General features: G+C 43.8%; 1 protein-coding gene across 3 annotated transcripts in view; it reads left to right on the top strand.

The window, feature by feature from the left end:
* Positions 1-13,436, top strand: part of Slc9a2 (solute carrier family 9 member A2) — an 85,180-nt gene that overhangs the window by 50,932 nt on the left and 20,812 nt on the right. For all 3 annotated transcript variants that reach the window (XM_078028736.1, XM_040270828.2, XM_005338492.5), the window contains exons 4-5: positions 4,577-4,794; positions 5,430-5,632. In XM_078028736.1, the coding sequence (XP_077884862.1) occupies positions 4,577-4,794; positions 5,430-5,632 (421 nt within the window). The remainder of the gene's footprint in view (positions 1-4,576; positions 4,795-5,429; positions 5,633-13,436) is intronic.

Here is a 13,436-nt window from a genome sequence, read left to right as displayed (position 1 = left end):
GAGGGGGCCTTTCCTTCCCTGCACTTCCAAAGCATCCTTCTCCTTGCTCATCCCTAGACCATGCAGCTCTGTGGGACAGAGGGCTCTTTAGGACTCTTTTCATCCTACAATGAGGGCTCCTGATGGTTCAGTAGTCTCTAACTTGCTTTCATCTTCGTCGATCCCAGCTCAGAAACTGGCCCAGAGAAGATGCTCAGAAAATGTGGGTTGATATTGAACTGCTGTTCACAATCATGTTAACTCATGTGTACATTAGGAAAGAGTGACGTGCAGTGGAGAGGGAGGGGATGGTTCAAGGATACAAGCTAATAAAATCAAGGTTATCCTGGGAATATTAAAGGCCTATAGTTTTTTTTTTTTCTGAAGAACACTTCGGGGTTAAGAAATTCAACTATAAAACATAATGAGTTTAGGCTTTCATTTTGGTGTGGATGTTATGACATCGATGTTACAGAATGAGTATAACAAGTTGTGGGTTTCAGGTATAAAATCTTCATGTGATGAGGAATGAAGAAATCTCACTTCTCCACGTCATGCTACTGTACTGTGCCATGACATGAGATAGTACCCAAGAACACTCCTGGCCACATCCTCCAAACTGGGTAAAGCTGAGGAGTGGCACACCCTAGCCCACACCTTTTGCCAACTCTCTAATTAATTGTCTTGTGATTCTTCTAGAAAAATGATGGGGAATCTGATTTACTGTGTTGGAGGAGACAAAAGTTTTATTCTTCTCTGTTCCTGGGAGAATGTATTGCCTGTACCTCCCTACTGTAGAGAGATTAGCTCATTTGAAGTTAGTGGAATTACAACATAGTGAAGGCGAGGTGCTTTGACTTCTGGTCACAGTAGATTGCAACAACAAAAAATCTCTTGCCAGGAAAACACCTCCAGGTCCCTTGCTTGAGTGGTTATGTGTGTCAGATTTACATGACAGACAAGAATGAGAATTGTGAAACATTTGCCCCCGAAGATGCTTCAGTGCTGTACACAGGCACACACTTCCTGAGTAGGGCACTATTGGGTGCCAGGGCCTTCCATACCTCCCTGGGGTGTTCTTCCCTACTAAGTGATGCTGGTAGGAAACTGTGTCAGGTTACAGCAGGGTGCCTGGCCAGCATGAGCCTCTCTTCTGGTGTCATGTTCATGATACAAAAGCAACGGAAAGGGACCCTGTGGACATTCGTGTAAAATTCATTCATTTATTATTCCTGCAACAAAGCTTTGCTTTCAGTCATTTCTAATTAGAGATGTTTGTTAATTGCTCATGTAGTGAACTAAAGATGAGTTTTTGCCCGAGTGGTTTACTTCTTGCCCGATAAATGATGTGTGCATGATTTCAGAGGGAAGTGTTTAGTACATTCACAAAAAAAGCACTATTTCTCAAACTTGTGAATATCGGTTTTCAAATGATAAAAAAAAAAATCAAAATCCAAGAGGGATGTAAGAAACAAGGGCTTATCTAATAATAGTGCACATTAACAGGACCTTTGCTGTGTTGGGTACTGTGCAAACACATTGTATGGTCATGTCAGTTAAACCTCTCAGCAGGTTTAAGGGAGCATGTTCTGTTATCATTCCCACTTTTATAAATGGGAGAGCAAAGGCATCCAGAGGTTTAGTTAATCAAGATTACACAGCTAATCACTGTGGTCCAGGGTGTATTTCAGGTAATCTGATACAAATAAGGAAGGAAGAAGGGTCTCAACTCTATAACTAAGATTGCTTAATTATGTAAAATGAAAGTTTCAGGGTAGAACTGGGTAAAGGCTGTTTTGGTGTCCTTTATTCTCCACATCTGTCTATACTATAACTTCACAGCACACCCCATCTGAAGCACCTTTTGCATAGAATTAAAGAGTTTCCAGGGGTAGAATAACCAGTATAAAAGATACCTGTTACTGATTTTCTACTTTCAGTGTTTGAGAAAGGCCCACTGGCTTGAGTTGTGTATATGTCTTTTCTTTACAAAACAGTTCCCATTCAGATTCTTAATTTAATCTAACTTTTGCCCTTGTTATTTCATATTTGGAAATCTTACTTCCATATAGTCTGGTTAAAGAAAAATTAGGCCAAAGTATTAATGATGAAAATTTTTAGCAATACACCTTAGCTAGTGGCCCCCAGAGATATCCATATTTTAATTATTGGAACGTGTGCTGAGATCTTCTCTCACGAGGCAAGAGGGACATTGCTAATGAACCTAAATTAGAATCTGGAGATAAGGAGGTCGGACTGAGTTATCCAGGGGGCTTTCAGTAATCATGGGATTCTCATGAGAGAGAGGGAGGGGAATTGAAGTCAGAGGAGATGTGGTTAGGGGAGCAGGGTGATGTGACCACAAGTCAGAAAATTTAAGCAACCTCTAGAAACTAGAAAAAGTGAGGAAGAGATTTCTCTGGGACTCCCGAGAAGGAACCCAGCCTCGCCTTGGGAAAATGATTTTGGGTTTCTGACTTCTGGAGGTAGAAGGTGATAAGTGTGTGTTCTAAACAACTTACATTGGTGGTCGTTTCTTCCAGCAGTCAGGACATGAACACAGGCTTGTGCCTGAGAATGGACCATTCAGGGCATGTCAGGGACAGGAAGACCCCTCCCATCATAGACCACTGCGCTCACCAAGAATATGGGCAGGGTGAAAGTTAAGTAATCCTGCATGGGCACTGGTTTGCAAGCCGCCTGCCTGCCGTACACCCTGGCACCACCATTTATGAGCTGTGTGATCTTGAGTAACTGGACCTCTGTCTGCCTTTGTTCTCCCATTTATAAAAATGAGCATGACAATAGAACTTGCCTTGTAAACTTGCTATGAGGTTTACCTGACATAATCCACACAAAGTGTTTGCACAGAACCTTGGCACATAGTAAAGGTGCTGTAAACATGGACTATTATTAGATAACTCCTCAGCTATGCAAAGGCTTTACAGAGAGAGAGAGAGAGAGAGAGAGAGAGAGAGAGAGAGAGAGAGAAAGAGAGTGTCTGCTGAAATTTATTAGTGCATTTAATAAGGCCACTCTTTCTGTTGGGAAATCACATAAATGGTGCTTTCTCTACTCACATAAGGCTAAAAGAAACACCTACTTGTTCTGGAGGCAGTGACATTGTGGCTAAAGTCATGATCCTTGCATTGGTAGAATCTGTTTGTTTTCATAGGGGGCACAAGAATAAACACACCTGCTTTCCATGCATGAAACAGGTCTGTTTTTTGCAGTGAAACAAATTTGTGGTTGCCCTAACTCAGAGTACCCCAAGGCCCACCTCCTTCTGCCTGTTCTGATGCTCAAGGTAGGCAGAGCTCCTTAAAGTACCAGATATATTCTTGGGATGAGGGGGACCAAGAGGCGGGGTAGAGAGGGGAGGTGCACGTAGGGTCACTGTGGCTCTTGAGTTGTGGGAATGTGGAGCCCTTCAGAGATCATGACTGGCCGCTGGTCGTCACTGTGTGGAAGGTGGGGTGGCTCACTTTCCGTCTGTCTTCCTCTTCCATTTTACAGCACCTTCAGACAATGAAGTCCTTTTGATGCTTTATAGTAACTACTGTAGGTGTCTTAGATGGACCCTAGTGTGAGTTGTTTCCCTCTGCGGATGGCATCTGAGTTGGTCAGGGTGATATAGTGGACAGGGAGGAGGCCAGGTGTGCAGAAGGCAAGAAGGTAACCAAGATCAAGGGCACATTTGGCAAATTCCAGACAGCTGAGGCATGTGGTGAGCATCAGGCTTGGGGCCAGTGATACTGCAGTTGTCCCCCAAGGACAGTGTGTGAAGAGCATGGGGTATCCAACTTAGGACTGGGGCTGGACCTTTTCCCAGAGTGTGCAAAGGCTCCACATTGAAATAGTCAGTATGAGAGTGGAATAAAGGTCCCCAAGTTTTGGAACCAAATGCTGGAGGTGGTGGGGGGGGGGAGCAAAATAGTTTCTTTCCTTTAGGAATTCCCAGAGCCTATTAGACATTTTGAATCTCACAGTAGTAGATATAATAGATAACACAGAAATGAGACCCAAAACTATGGTGTTGGGATTAACAAAAAAAAAAAGTGTGAGACCAAGAGATATTCAGGTTGAAGAAATCAAAAACAACAGGACCCCAATCATATGAGGAGGTGTGCAGGAGAGAAGGCCAATGAGACTCCAACTGCAAGTTTGGGATCTTATGCAATAGTTTAGGACTTTGGATAATAGAGGAATCGAGTTTAAGAGAAGAAATTGTATTACAGGAAGACAATGGGTTTCAGATTTATTTTGAACTTGTTTCATTTGAGGCTGAAAAGGAGAGATGCTGATGTGCTGATGCTTAAGGACTTTTGGAAGTGTGTATTTGGGTGAGGAGTCTGAGGTGATGAGCAAACTGGACGGAGCAGGATGGTTCCAGTCCTGGTATTAATGAACATTTCCGGGGATCATCATCGTATTTACAAAGTTCATATGCAAATCACATTCACTTATAAAAATCAATCAGTCCATCCTGTGGTCATGGGTAGAGGGTCAAATGCTAATTCAGCTCTCTGGTGTCCACTCTGGGGTGTGGATGAGGATCCTTGTCATTTCTAAACAGAAGCCATGTCCTCTCATTTAGAATCACAGCGTGTGCCATGACGATGAATAAGTACGTGGAAGAAAACGTGTCTCAAAAGTCCTACACGACCATCAAGTATTTCATGAAGATGCTGAGCAGCGTCAGCGAGACCTTGATCTTCATCTTCATGGGCGTGTCCACGGTGGGGAAGAACCATGAGTGGAACTGGGCCTTCGTCTGCTTCACCCTGGCCTTCTGTCTCATCTGGCGAGCGCTGGGTAATGAGCGCTTGTTTGCTGTACAAACATCCAAGGACGCTGACACAACGGGGCTTTGGGGCTTTCTTCTGGTCCCTCCCTGTGTGCTACAGCTGTGGCTTCATCTTCTTTGTTTCCTCTCCCTCCTTAGATACTGCTATCTACTCCTCTTTCTTCTCCTCCTCCTCTTCTCCCTTCCCATCTCCATTATCTTCTCTCTCTCTTCTTCTCCTTTCTCCTCCTTCCTCTTCCTTTTCTTTTTTCTTCTTCTTCCTCTTCCTCTTGTTTCTCTTCCTGGTTTCTCTTCTCCTCTTCTTCTCCTTTCTCATCTCCTTCCTCATCTCTTTCTTCCTCTCCTCCTTTCTCCTCTCCTCCTTCCTTGTATATTCTTTTCTTCCCCAAGTGTCTTCCTGGCTTTGCTGTAAGTCAAGTTCCCTCCCTTGGCTTCTGTGATTCCACTTTTTCCCCCACGTCACCTGGAGTGGTAAGAGCGGAGCCAGGAACCGAGGAGTGCTCCTCAGACCGGGAAAGGGGGGAGGCCTTGAGGCTGACTCTTCAATACTGGGTTCTGTCACAGACACAGAAAACCAGCCAAGTCCACACACCGGCACACGCTGACCTCACTCCACTTCCTTCTGGGTTGTCTTTCTTCGTAGGTGTCTTTGTCCTCACTCAGGTCATCAACTGGTTCCGGACCATTCCCCTGACCTTCAAGGATCAGTTCATCATTGCCTACGGAGGGCTCCGAGGCGCCATCTGCTTCGCCCTGGTGTTTCTCCTCCCGGCCGCCGTGTTCCCCCGGAAGAAGCTGTTCATTACAGCCGCCATCGTGGTCATATTCTTCACTGTCTTCATCCTGGTGAGTCGAGCGCTTTCTTCCAGAAAGAGAAAAGAAATCTCTCCCTTTGCAAAGTGTGTTGAGGCTTTGGTGCTCGTGTTAGGAGGGAACATGATATTTCCCGTCTGGGTTCACATTCACCGGATGGTCCAGGGGAGTGACAAGAGTCCAGTTTGGTCACTTGGCCTTCACAGAAGGATGGTTATTTAAGGAAACTCAGCTCAGTGAGCTCAGCTTACTACTGGAAACTTAGGAACTGCACTTCCTAATCCCAGTCATTTGCTTTACTTCTGACCTAGTAAATTACCCCTCAGATGCTGGTTGTGCACGGTGACCTTCCAACAGTTATTGGACAGGAGTTGATTGCTGCTCACTGCTTCTCCCAAGACAGAGGACTGGGTGAATGTGAGTTTCACGCCGGGAGCAACCAGTGTGCTGGACCTGTGTCCTGGGCCTGACCTTCTGAGTCCATCAATGTGCCAGCTCTCAGGAGATTATAGTTTGCAGCTACTTATTCAGTCAGTATTTACTAGTTTCTGACTGTGTGTCCTGCAGTGCTCTGGGAGCTTAGGATCTGCCCATGAGCAAGGTGTAAGAGGATCCCTGTCCCAGAAGAACTTATGTCCCTGGTATAAGCTGAGGAAGATTCTGGAGTCCCGGATCACGCAGGGCTGCTAGGGTCACTCTAACTTCCGTGGCTCTTCTCTGGAAGCCATTGGGTGGTATTATGCAGAAGTTGGTGTGTTTTGACTGATTTTGTAAATGGACCATCCTGGGCCCTGTGTTGAGAGTAGTCTACCAAGAGGAAAGGGTGGACGTGGGAGATCCGTGGTGGAGGCCAAGCCAGACATCAGGCAGGCCCTGCTGGTGGCAGGAGAGCTTGTGAGAAGTGGGAATGTCCTAGAATGTGTTCTGGAGATGGACACTGCCAAGTGCCCTCATGGACTACTGTGGGTGTGAGGGAAGGAGAAGGCACAGATGACTTCAGGAGTTTGGCCTGAGGAGTTAGAAGGATGGTCTTGCTCAGGGGCGAAGGGGAAGGGACAGTAGCAGGAGGTTTCTGGCTCAGGTGTGGGCATGCTGGGTTAGGGGTGTCTGAGAGTCCTACCAGTGGACATGCTGCATGGGCAAAGCCTAGAGAAGAGATCAGTCATTAGCAGATGGGATTTGAAGTCTCGAGACTCAACGTGATTATCAAGAGAGTGAAAATGTATGTTGAAGAAACCAAAAATGAAGGCTAAGGGTTGGTCTCTGAGATGACCCAACCCTAAGACACTAGGAAGAAGAGGGAAGCCGATAAGCAGACGGACTCCAAGCCATCTCTGAGGAAGAAGGAAAGGCACATTTTTTTTTCTTTTTTACTTTTTTTGTTAACTTTCCTTTTTACTTTTATTAATAGTCACAGAATGCCTCTGAGGTGCCTATGTCAGACTTAAGCATCTTGCCCATTAACCCATTTAGCCTTGGTAGCAATTCCATAGTGTGTCACTCTGGGAGTTCATGATCCCTGCTTTGTAGAGTGGGACGTGGAAACTGAGGTCATGTTATCTTGCCAGCTTTACATAGTCAGCAGAAGGCAGAGCAGTCACCAGAAGAAAGAGCAGTTTGGCTTTTAACCCTAAAGGAAGTGCCTGCTGGAGAGTCTGGTGTGTAGTACATGCTCAGTGTGGTAACACGACATGGCTCCCCTCCTTCCCGTTAGTCGGTTCTCCAAAAGCAAGTCCATACTCATTGGCCCCTGCCTCTCCACGGTGAGCAAGCACAGTGAGCCCCAAGAGTCCTGGGGAAGGACGCCTGGGGAGACCCTGGCCTGGGTTCAGAAGATGACCACTTTCCATTACTGTCCCTGACGTTCACACCTTTGTGGTGCCGGGTCCTTCAGTGACTGGCTGCAGCACAGGGTGGCAGGCTCTCAGACAAGATGCTCTTAGCAGTGTGACCTCCTGCTAAGCAAGCTGACTTCCAGACAGACAGAGACAGACTGACCCCAGGACTCACATTGTAAGTGACTTACAGGCTTAAAGTAGAGCCCGGGATTCGCTGCCTAGACTGTGTCATTACTGAGAGAAGACAGCACTGACCAGGTGATGCTGAATGGTATATGTGTCGGGGAACGATGGAAACACACTCTGAGAAAGGCAATGTGAGGATAGCTCATCTATGAAGTTCCATGATGTTCACACAAACCCAGATGGCCCTGCCCCTTATACACCGAGGCCGTGTGGTATGACATATTTTTAATTTGTTTAACTTTCAAAACATTTTTGTTAAACTAAAACACAGACACACCCATCTGCTTGGGCTTGCACAAGGTCAGGATCATCAACATCATTGTCTTCCACCTGTGCATCTTGTCCCAGTGGAAGGTCTTCAGGGGTGATACCCCACACGGAGCTGTGACTTTCTGTGGTAACGCCGGCCGGCCGGCCTTCTTCTACAATCCCCCCTGAAGGACCTGCCTGAGGCTGTTTTATAGTTAACTTTTTTTTTTTCAAAAAAGCAGAAGGGGTGTATTCTAAAATAATGATAAAAGGTATAGTGTAGAAAATAAGTAAACCAGTGGCAGTTGTTTATTATTATCCTGTACCATGTGTGGTGCTGAGCATGGGTGTAGGTGCCATGTTACCTAGGATTGGCAGCGGAGTAGGTTTGTTGACACCACCATCAAACACATGAGTAATGGCTGAGCTATGATGTTGCTCTGTTGTCCCTGGAACAGGAATAGTTCAGCTCCATGGTGATCTTACAGAGCAACTCTTACATATTTGACCTGTTGTGGACCCGATGTTCTGTGGCACTGACTGTAGTTTCATCTATTGTTATGTGTAATTATTTTTTGTTCAAATCTCCCAGAGTGGTTGGAATCCCCTCCCTAAACTCATGAAATACCATGGAGCCTTCCGGGTATCCAAGGGAGACGCACTCCTTGTCTTCATCTTTTATCTTCAAAGTTCAGAGGACCTTTGTAACAGGCCATCCAATTTGCTACTCTCACATCTTGCCAGAGGCAGGATTGTGAAGGAATCCATTTTTCTTTGAGTATTTTAATCCTCCTTAACAGCATGCCTGAAGGGAAAGACCCCTCAGGAGCGACTGACCACCTCCTCTTCCTAGACTTGCTGCCTCTGAACACAGTGAGTCCAGCAAGGCATTCAGGGCTTCGGGTCTCTTCTCCATCCTCCCCAAACCAAGACTGTCAAATACCAGTACCAAATGCAAAAATGGAATCATGTCGGTCTAGTGAGACTGGAACTCAGTCAAGGGGAGGTCAAGCCATGGTCATCTACACAAGTGCTTTTCATATGCCTGCAGTGCAAAACTAGTCCTCCTGTCCCCATCATTGTGGCCTTAGACATTTGTAAAATATGACAAATGTGACTTCAGAGAAAGATAGAATTCAAGACAGGACAATAAAGCATAGGAGCTTAAATTTTTTAGTTAGGTTTATTAGACATAAGTCATGTTTTTAAAATCAGAAAAAAATATTGCATAAGGAAAAAAGTATTGCAAAATGTGTAATATTAATTATGAAATGTGTATACAGTGATTAATGTAGGGTGTCACTGTTATACTCCTGATTTTTTGCCTATTTGGATTTGGGTGTTAATACAGAAATATAGGTGCTTGCCCATATTACATTCCTGTATACCCACTTTGAACGAATGCCATATTTAAGTTTTAATGTGATAAATAAGCTTAGTTTTAAAATAACTGACCTAATAGAGGTGATGTTTCTTTGTCAATATCATCACCAACTAATAACAAAGAGTTTGCAGACCAGTGCTCTCCATGGGATAGCATCAATTAGCAGACCGTACTTCAGGTAGGATTGGCCTAAACTTTTATGTCCTGTGCACTGGACTGGTTGCTGATAACTCAAAGGAAACATGCAAAATTTCTGCTGTCAAGGACATAACGTATTGGGCATGTAGATCAGGTTTGCAAATGCCTTCCTGTGGAGGTGATAATTAATCTGAGATATGAAAGATATGGAGTCAACTAGGACCTGAGCCAAGAGCATTCCAGACAGAAGGAAGAGCTGACACAAAGCTCTAGCATGGAAAACTCATGGCATAGACATAAGGAACCAACCGAGTAGTGAGCGAGTACGACTGAAAGACAGAGGAAGGCATGCATTACTGAGCTTTGGAGGATGAGGTGGGCATTGTGGTTTTATTTGAGGAGTGATGAGAAAGATTGGAAGCAGGAGAGTGACATGTTTTAAAAAGATACCACTGGCTGTTGGATGAGAGAATGAATTAATTATAGGAGAAAAATAGAAGCAGTGAGACTAACTGGGGTGGCTTGCACGGTGGTAGTCCAGGTGAGAAATGATGATGATTTGGCCTTCTGTAGTCGTGAGAGAGATGGAAAGAAGTAGATGAATTCCTGTTTGTCTTGGAAGAATCAAGGATAACCCGAAACGTAATCTGTAACTCTTATACCATGCAGAAAGCCAAGGGCATGTAGGAGGAGGGGTAGCGAGAGGTGAGAAGCCAGGGAGTTCATGGGAGATGGTCCACTTGCTCCCAGTGATGTGGGAACCTTCTCCAAGTATAGAGAGGAGAGGAGGAGGTAGAAAGGAAGAGAAGGATGAAGAGAAGAAAAATAGAAAGGATGGTTGAGCTGTATTGGCTGGATTCGGTATTGTGAACAGGTCAAGTTAATCCTTCAGAGGTGGAACAATTTGAAGGTCGGTGTTTGGAGCTTACATAGGTGCTCATGTGTCTTCCCTTTGATTGGGTGGAAGGATTGCTCAACCAAACTCATTTTGATGTCCAGGGAAAAGAGAAATGGCTTAGTTCCACATACGCTGGAAGCTGTCCTTTCCTGAGCTCTGGGTCACCCTTTTACATGCACAGACTGGAGGCCCACGTGTGTGTGTTGTTTGACTCTGACCACTTCCTCTGTGTCCCATTCTGTTCTCCACCTCTGGCTCCTGTGATACTCTGCATGCCCTAGACATGTGCGCGCACACACACAAATATACACATTTTACCCTCCAGAACACATCAGAAATTAAGGAACGCAGTGAAAGAAGCTGGAGGGAAATAATAGATTACAGATGTGGTGAGAATAACTAATAATAAATCCATACATAACATTTTGCCTTTCAAGTAAGAATTCTGTATTTTTTTTTCAAATGACAGTTTTTATGCTGATGGACTTATTACTCATCTTTAAGACCTGTTTTCTGCCTTTTGTTGTTGTATCTCTTAAAGGATAAGCTCCTCTGACCTTAGTGTCGTTGAGTTAGCACGTCTTTAACAATAGAATTTCTTGTGATATATGGTTTATTATTTTATATCATAAATTTGTCATGAGAATTTAAGCATTGATTGGATCATGTTGCTAATTTGAATAACACATGATCATGTTATCAGGATACAGTTTTGCTGGTGGAATATTGCATGAGTAAACAATTCTGATTCCTTAGATGTTTGGTAATGTTGGTGATGTTTTTTAATAAAATGTAAGCTGTTTCTCACATTTTAAAATTATATTAAAAATTAAGGAAGGTAGAGTGCAGAATACAAAGCACAGATTTTGGAATAAGACCAATCTGATCTGAATTCTGATGTTGGTCCTAATAGTTCCTGTGGCCCTCAGTTGACTTTGCTATGAAAGATCTTTAATGGAACTTCTCTCTCATGTAGTGTATGGATATACAGAATATGCATGTCAAGTGCAACACTTGACACAGGATTTTAATCTTGTGATTTGTTATATTTTAATATGCAACATTAAGTAAAATAGTATTGGAAGAAAGGAAAATTAACTCTTTTGATATGCTTTCATTTGGAAGGAAAAATAGAGTATAACTTAGTATTACTTATTATTTATTACTTAGTTAATCACTGTGGACACATGTCAGAGCAACAGAATTCCATAAATCCATGGTTTTCTACAAGTTAATATACTAAATAAAAAAAAATCAGTTAATCCACTGGGATTCAAGAGATTATAGTCTCTTTTGGCCACCATTGCAAATTTGTGATGTAATTTACTGTAAATAATTGTGCCTGAAGCATGCAGGCTAACAAGTTATCCTATTACTGCTTTATAGATGATGGTAAAAGTTACAAGTCTCCTGGGTCAGAGACAAAAGACTTTATTACTCCTGGTGAAAGCCAGAATCTTTGTGTGGCCTTGTGTCAGTCATCCATAGCCTCTGACCCCGTGCAAGTGACAGAGGGCTCAGGATGAATTTGCTCATACGAGGCTGCATTACAGGAGGTGGACCCTGAACGTGGGGATCTATTGACTTTATCTTTCAGTGTTGCTCCTTGCTTACAACCCTGAGGAATGGCCCAGGTAAAAAGTAGTGATTCTCAGTGCCCCCTACAAAAACATAGGGGACTCAGGGCTTGTGGTATCCTGACAATTAAATAAACTTTTTTTTTTTAATTTAGCCTCTCAAACTGAAAGGATGATGCCCACTAGTTTATAAACATTGTGAGGACCTTCAAATGTGCTTTTCATATGTCATGTATATTATTTCATGATGACACTGTCCCTTTATTTAATTAGCGTACCACTACTAGGTAGAATTCCACAGAGTTCAGAATAATTCATTCTGCTCCAATTATAAGATAAGCAAAATAATCAGGCATTTTTAAAATGGAGAGATGTCGGTGAATAATTTAGGAAGTGAGAAGAACAATAAGTTTCCTAGTGTTTTTGACTGAGCAATCAAATAAAGAATGTGACATTTAATTTGGTGGAAAATACTGAGGGCGCTGTTGAGTTCGAAGGAAAATCAAGTGTTGAATCTTAGATGTGTACCCATTGGAAGAGATGTTGCGTAGGTAAGGATGCATAAGCCTGGAGTTTATGGGAGAAGCCAGAGTGGGAAATGTAAACTGGGAATCCATCTGTCTATACGCAGCTTTGAAAGCCTGGGTCTGGAAAAAATCATTCAGCAAATGATGGGGAGGGAGTATACAAAAGAGGCATTGGGGACTGAACCCTGAAACCCTGCAATATTGGAGAATTGAGAAGATGCCGAGAACCTTGGTGAGCTAGGTTGCCGGGAGGAGATTGAACAAAGGGAACAGTAAAGAACTAGCCGCAGGACGGGGTGATGCAGCAGTACTGAAGGAAGTGTTCAAGAAGGAGAAGGTTCTAGAAACTCTGCCAAAGCAGCTATGAGTTCAAGCAAAGAGTGAATGGAGAGTGGACTGTGGGAGACAGCAATGTGGGGAGGAGCAGCCCCTTCACAAGGACCCTCACGGGTCGGATGGTGAGGGTGAAACTCCACTGATGGGGTTCAAGAAGAAGAAGAGAGACGCTGGAGAGAGGTGATACTGGAAGTTTCATGGAAGTCTGGCAGAGAAAGGGGTAGTGAGCAGAGGAGCATGTCTGTCAAAAGATGGCTTTGTTTTAGTTTTTTTTTTTTTCAAAGTATAAGTCCTGTTTAAATACAGTGGTACAGTAAAAGAAGTGGTTTAGGAGAAGATGGATGTCCTACAGGTCACCACTGTGCAGGGTGGTGAGTGCTCAAAGACCAACAGCCAGGGGCCAGGGACACCTGCTCCAACCCTCTGTGATTCTTACTCCATGTATGCCATTCTCAAACAATGCTATTGGGCAACTGGTTTTGAAATCTTCGTGATCAAGTCTGTAACGTGAGAAAAGCCTTATGTAAGATAGGTTAGCAATGGTAGGGACTTTCTAAAATAAATGAACATAGTTTCTTCAAGTTTTTCTGGGAACAGACTGCTAAGTCTGCAAGGAGGTAGAAAGCAGTTTCTCCTCATCCTTGATTGTTTGATTTCCAAAACAATAATTCATCCCCTTGCCAAAGAGCACACCAAATGAATGC

Source organism: Ictidomys tridecemlineatus, chromosome 12, assembly GCF_052094955.1.
Source record: "Ictidomys tridecemlineatus isolate mIctTri1 chromosome 12, mIctTri1.hap1, whole genome shotgun sequence".
Classification (NCBI taxonomy): domain Eukaryota; kingdom Metazoa; phylum Chordata; class Mammalia; order Rodentia; family Sciuridae; genus Ictidomys; species Ictidomys tridecemlineatus.
The sequence above is the reverse complement of the archived record's forward strand: the minus strand, read 5'-3'. Positions and strand labels throughout refer to the sequence as shown.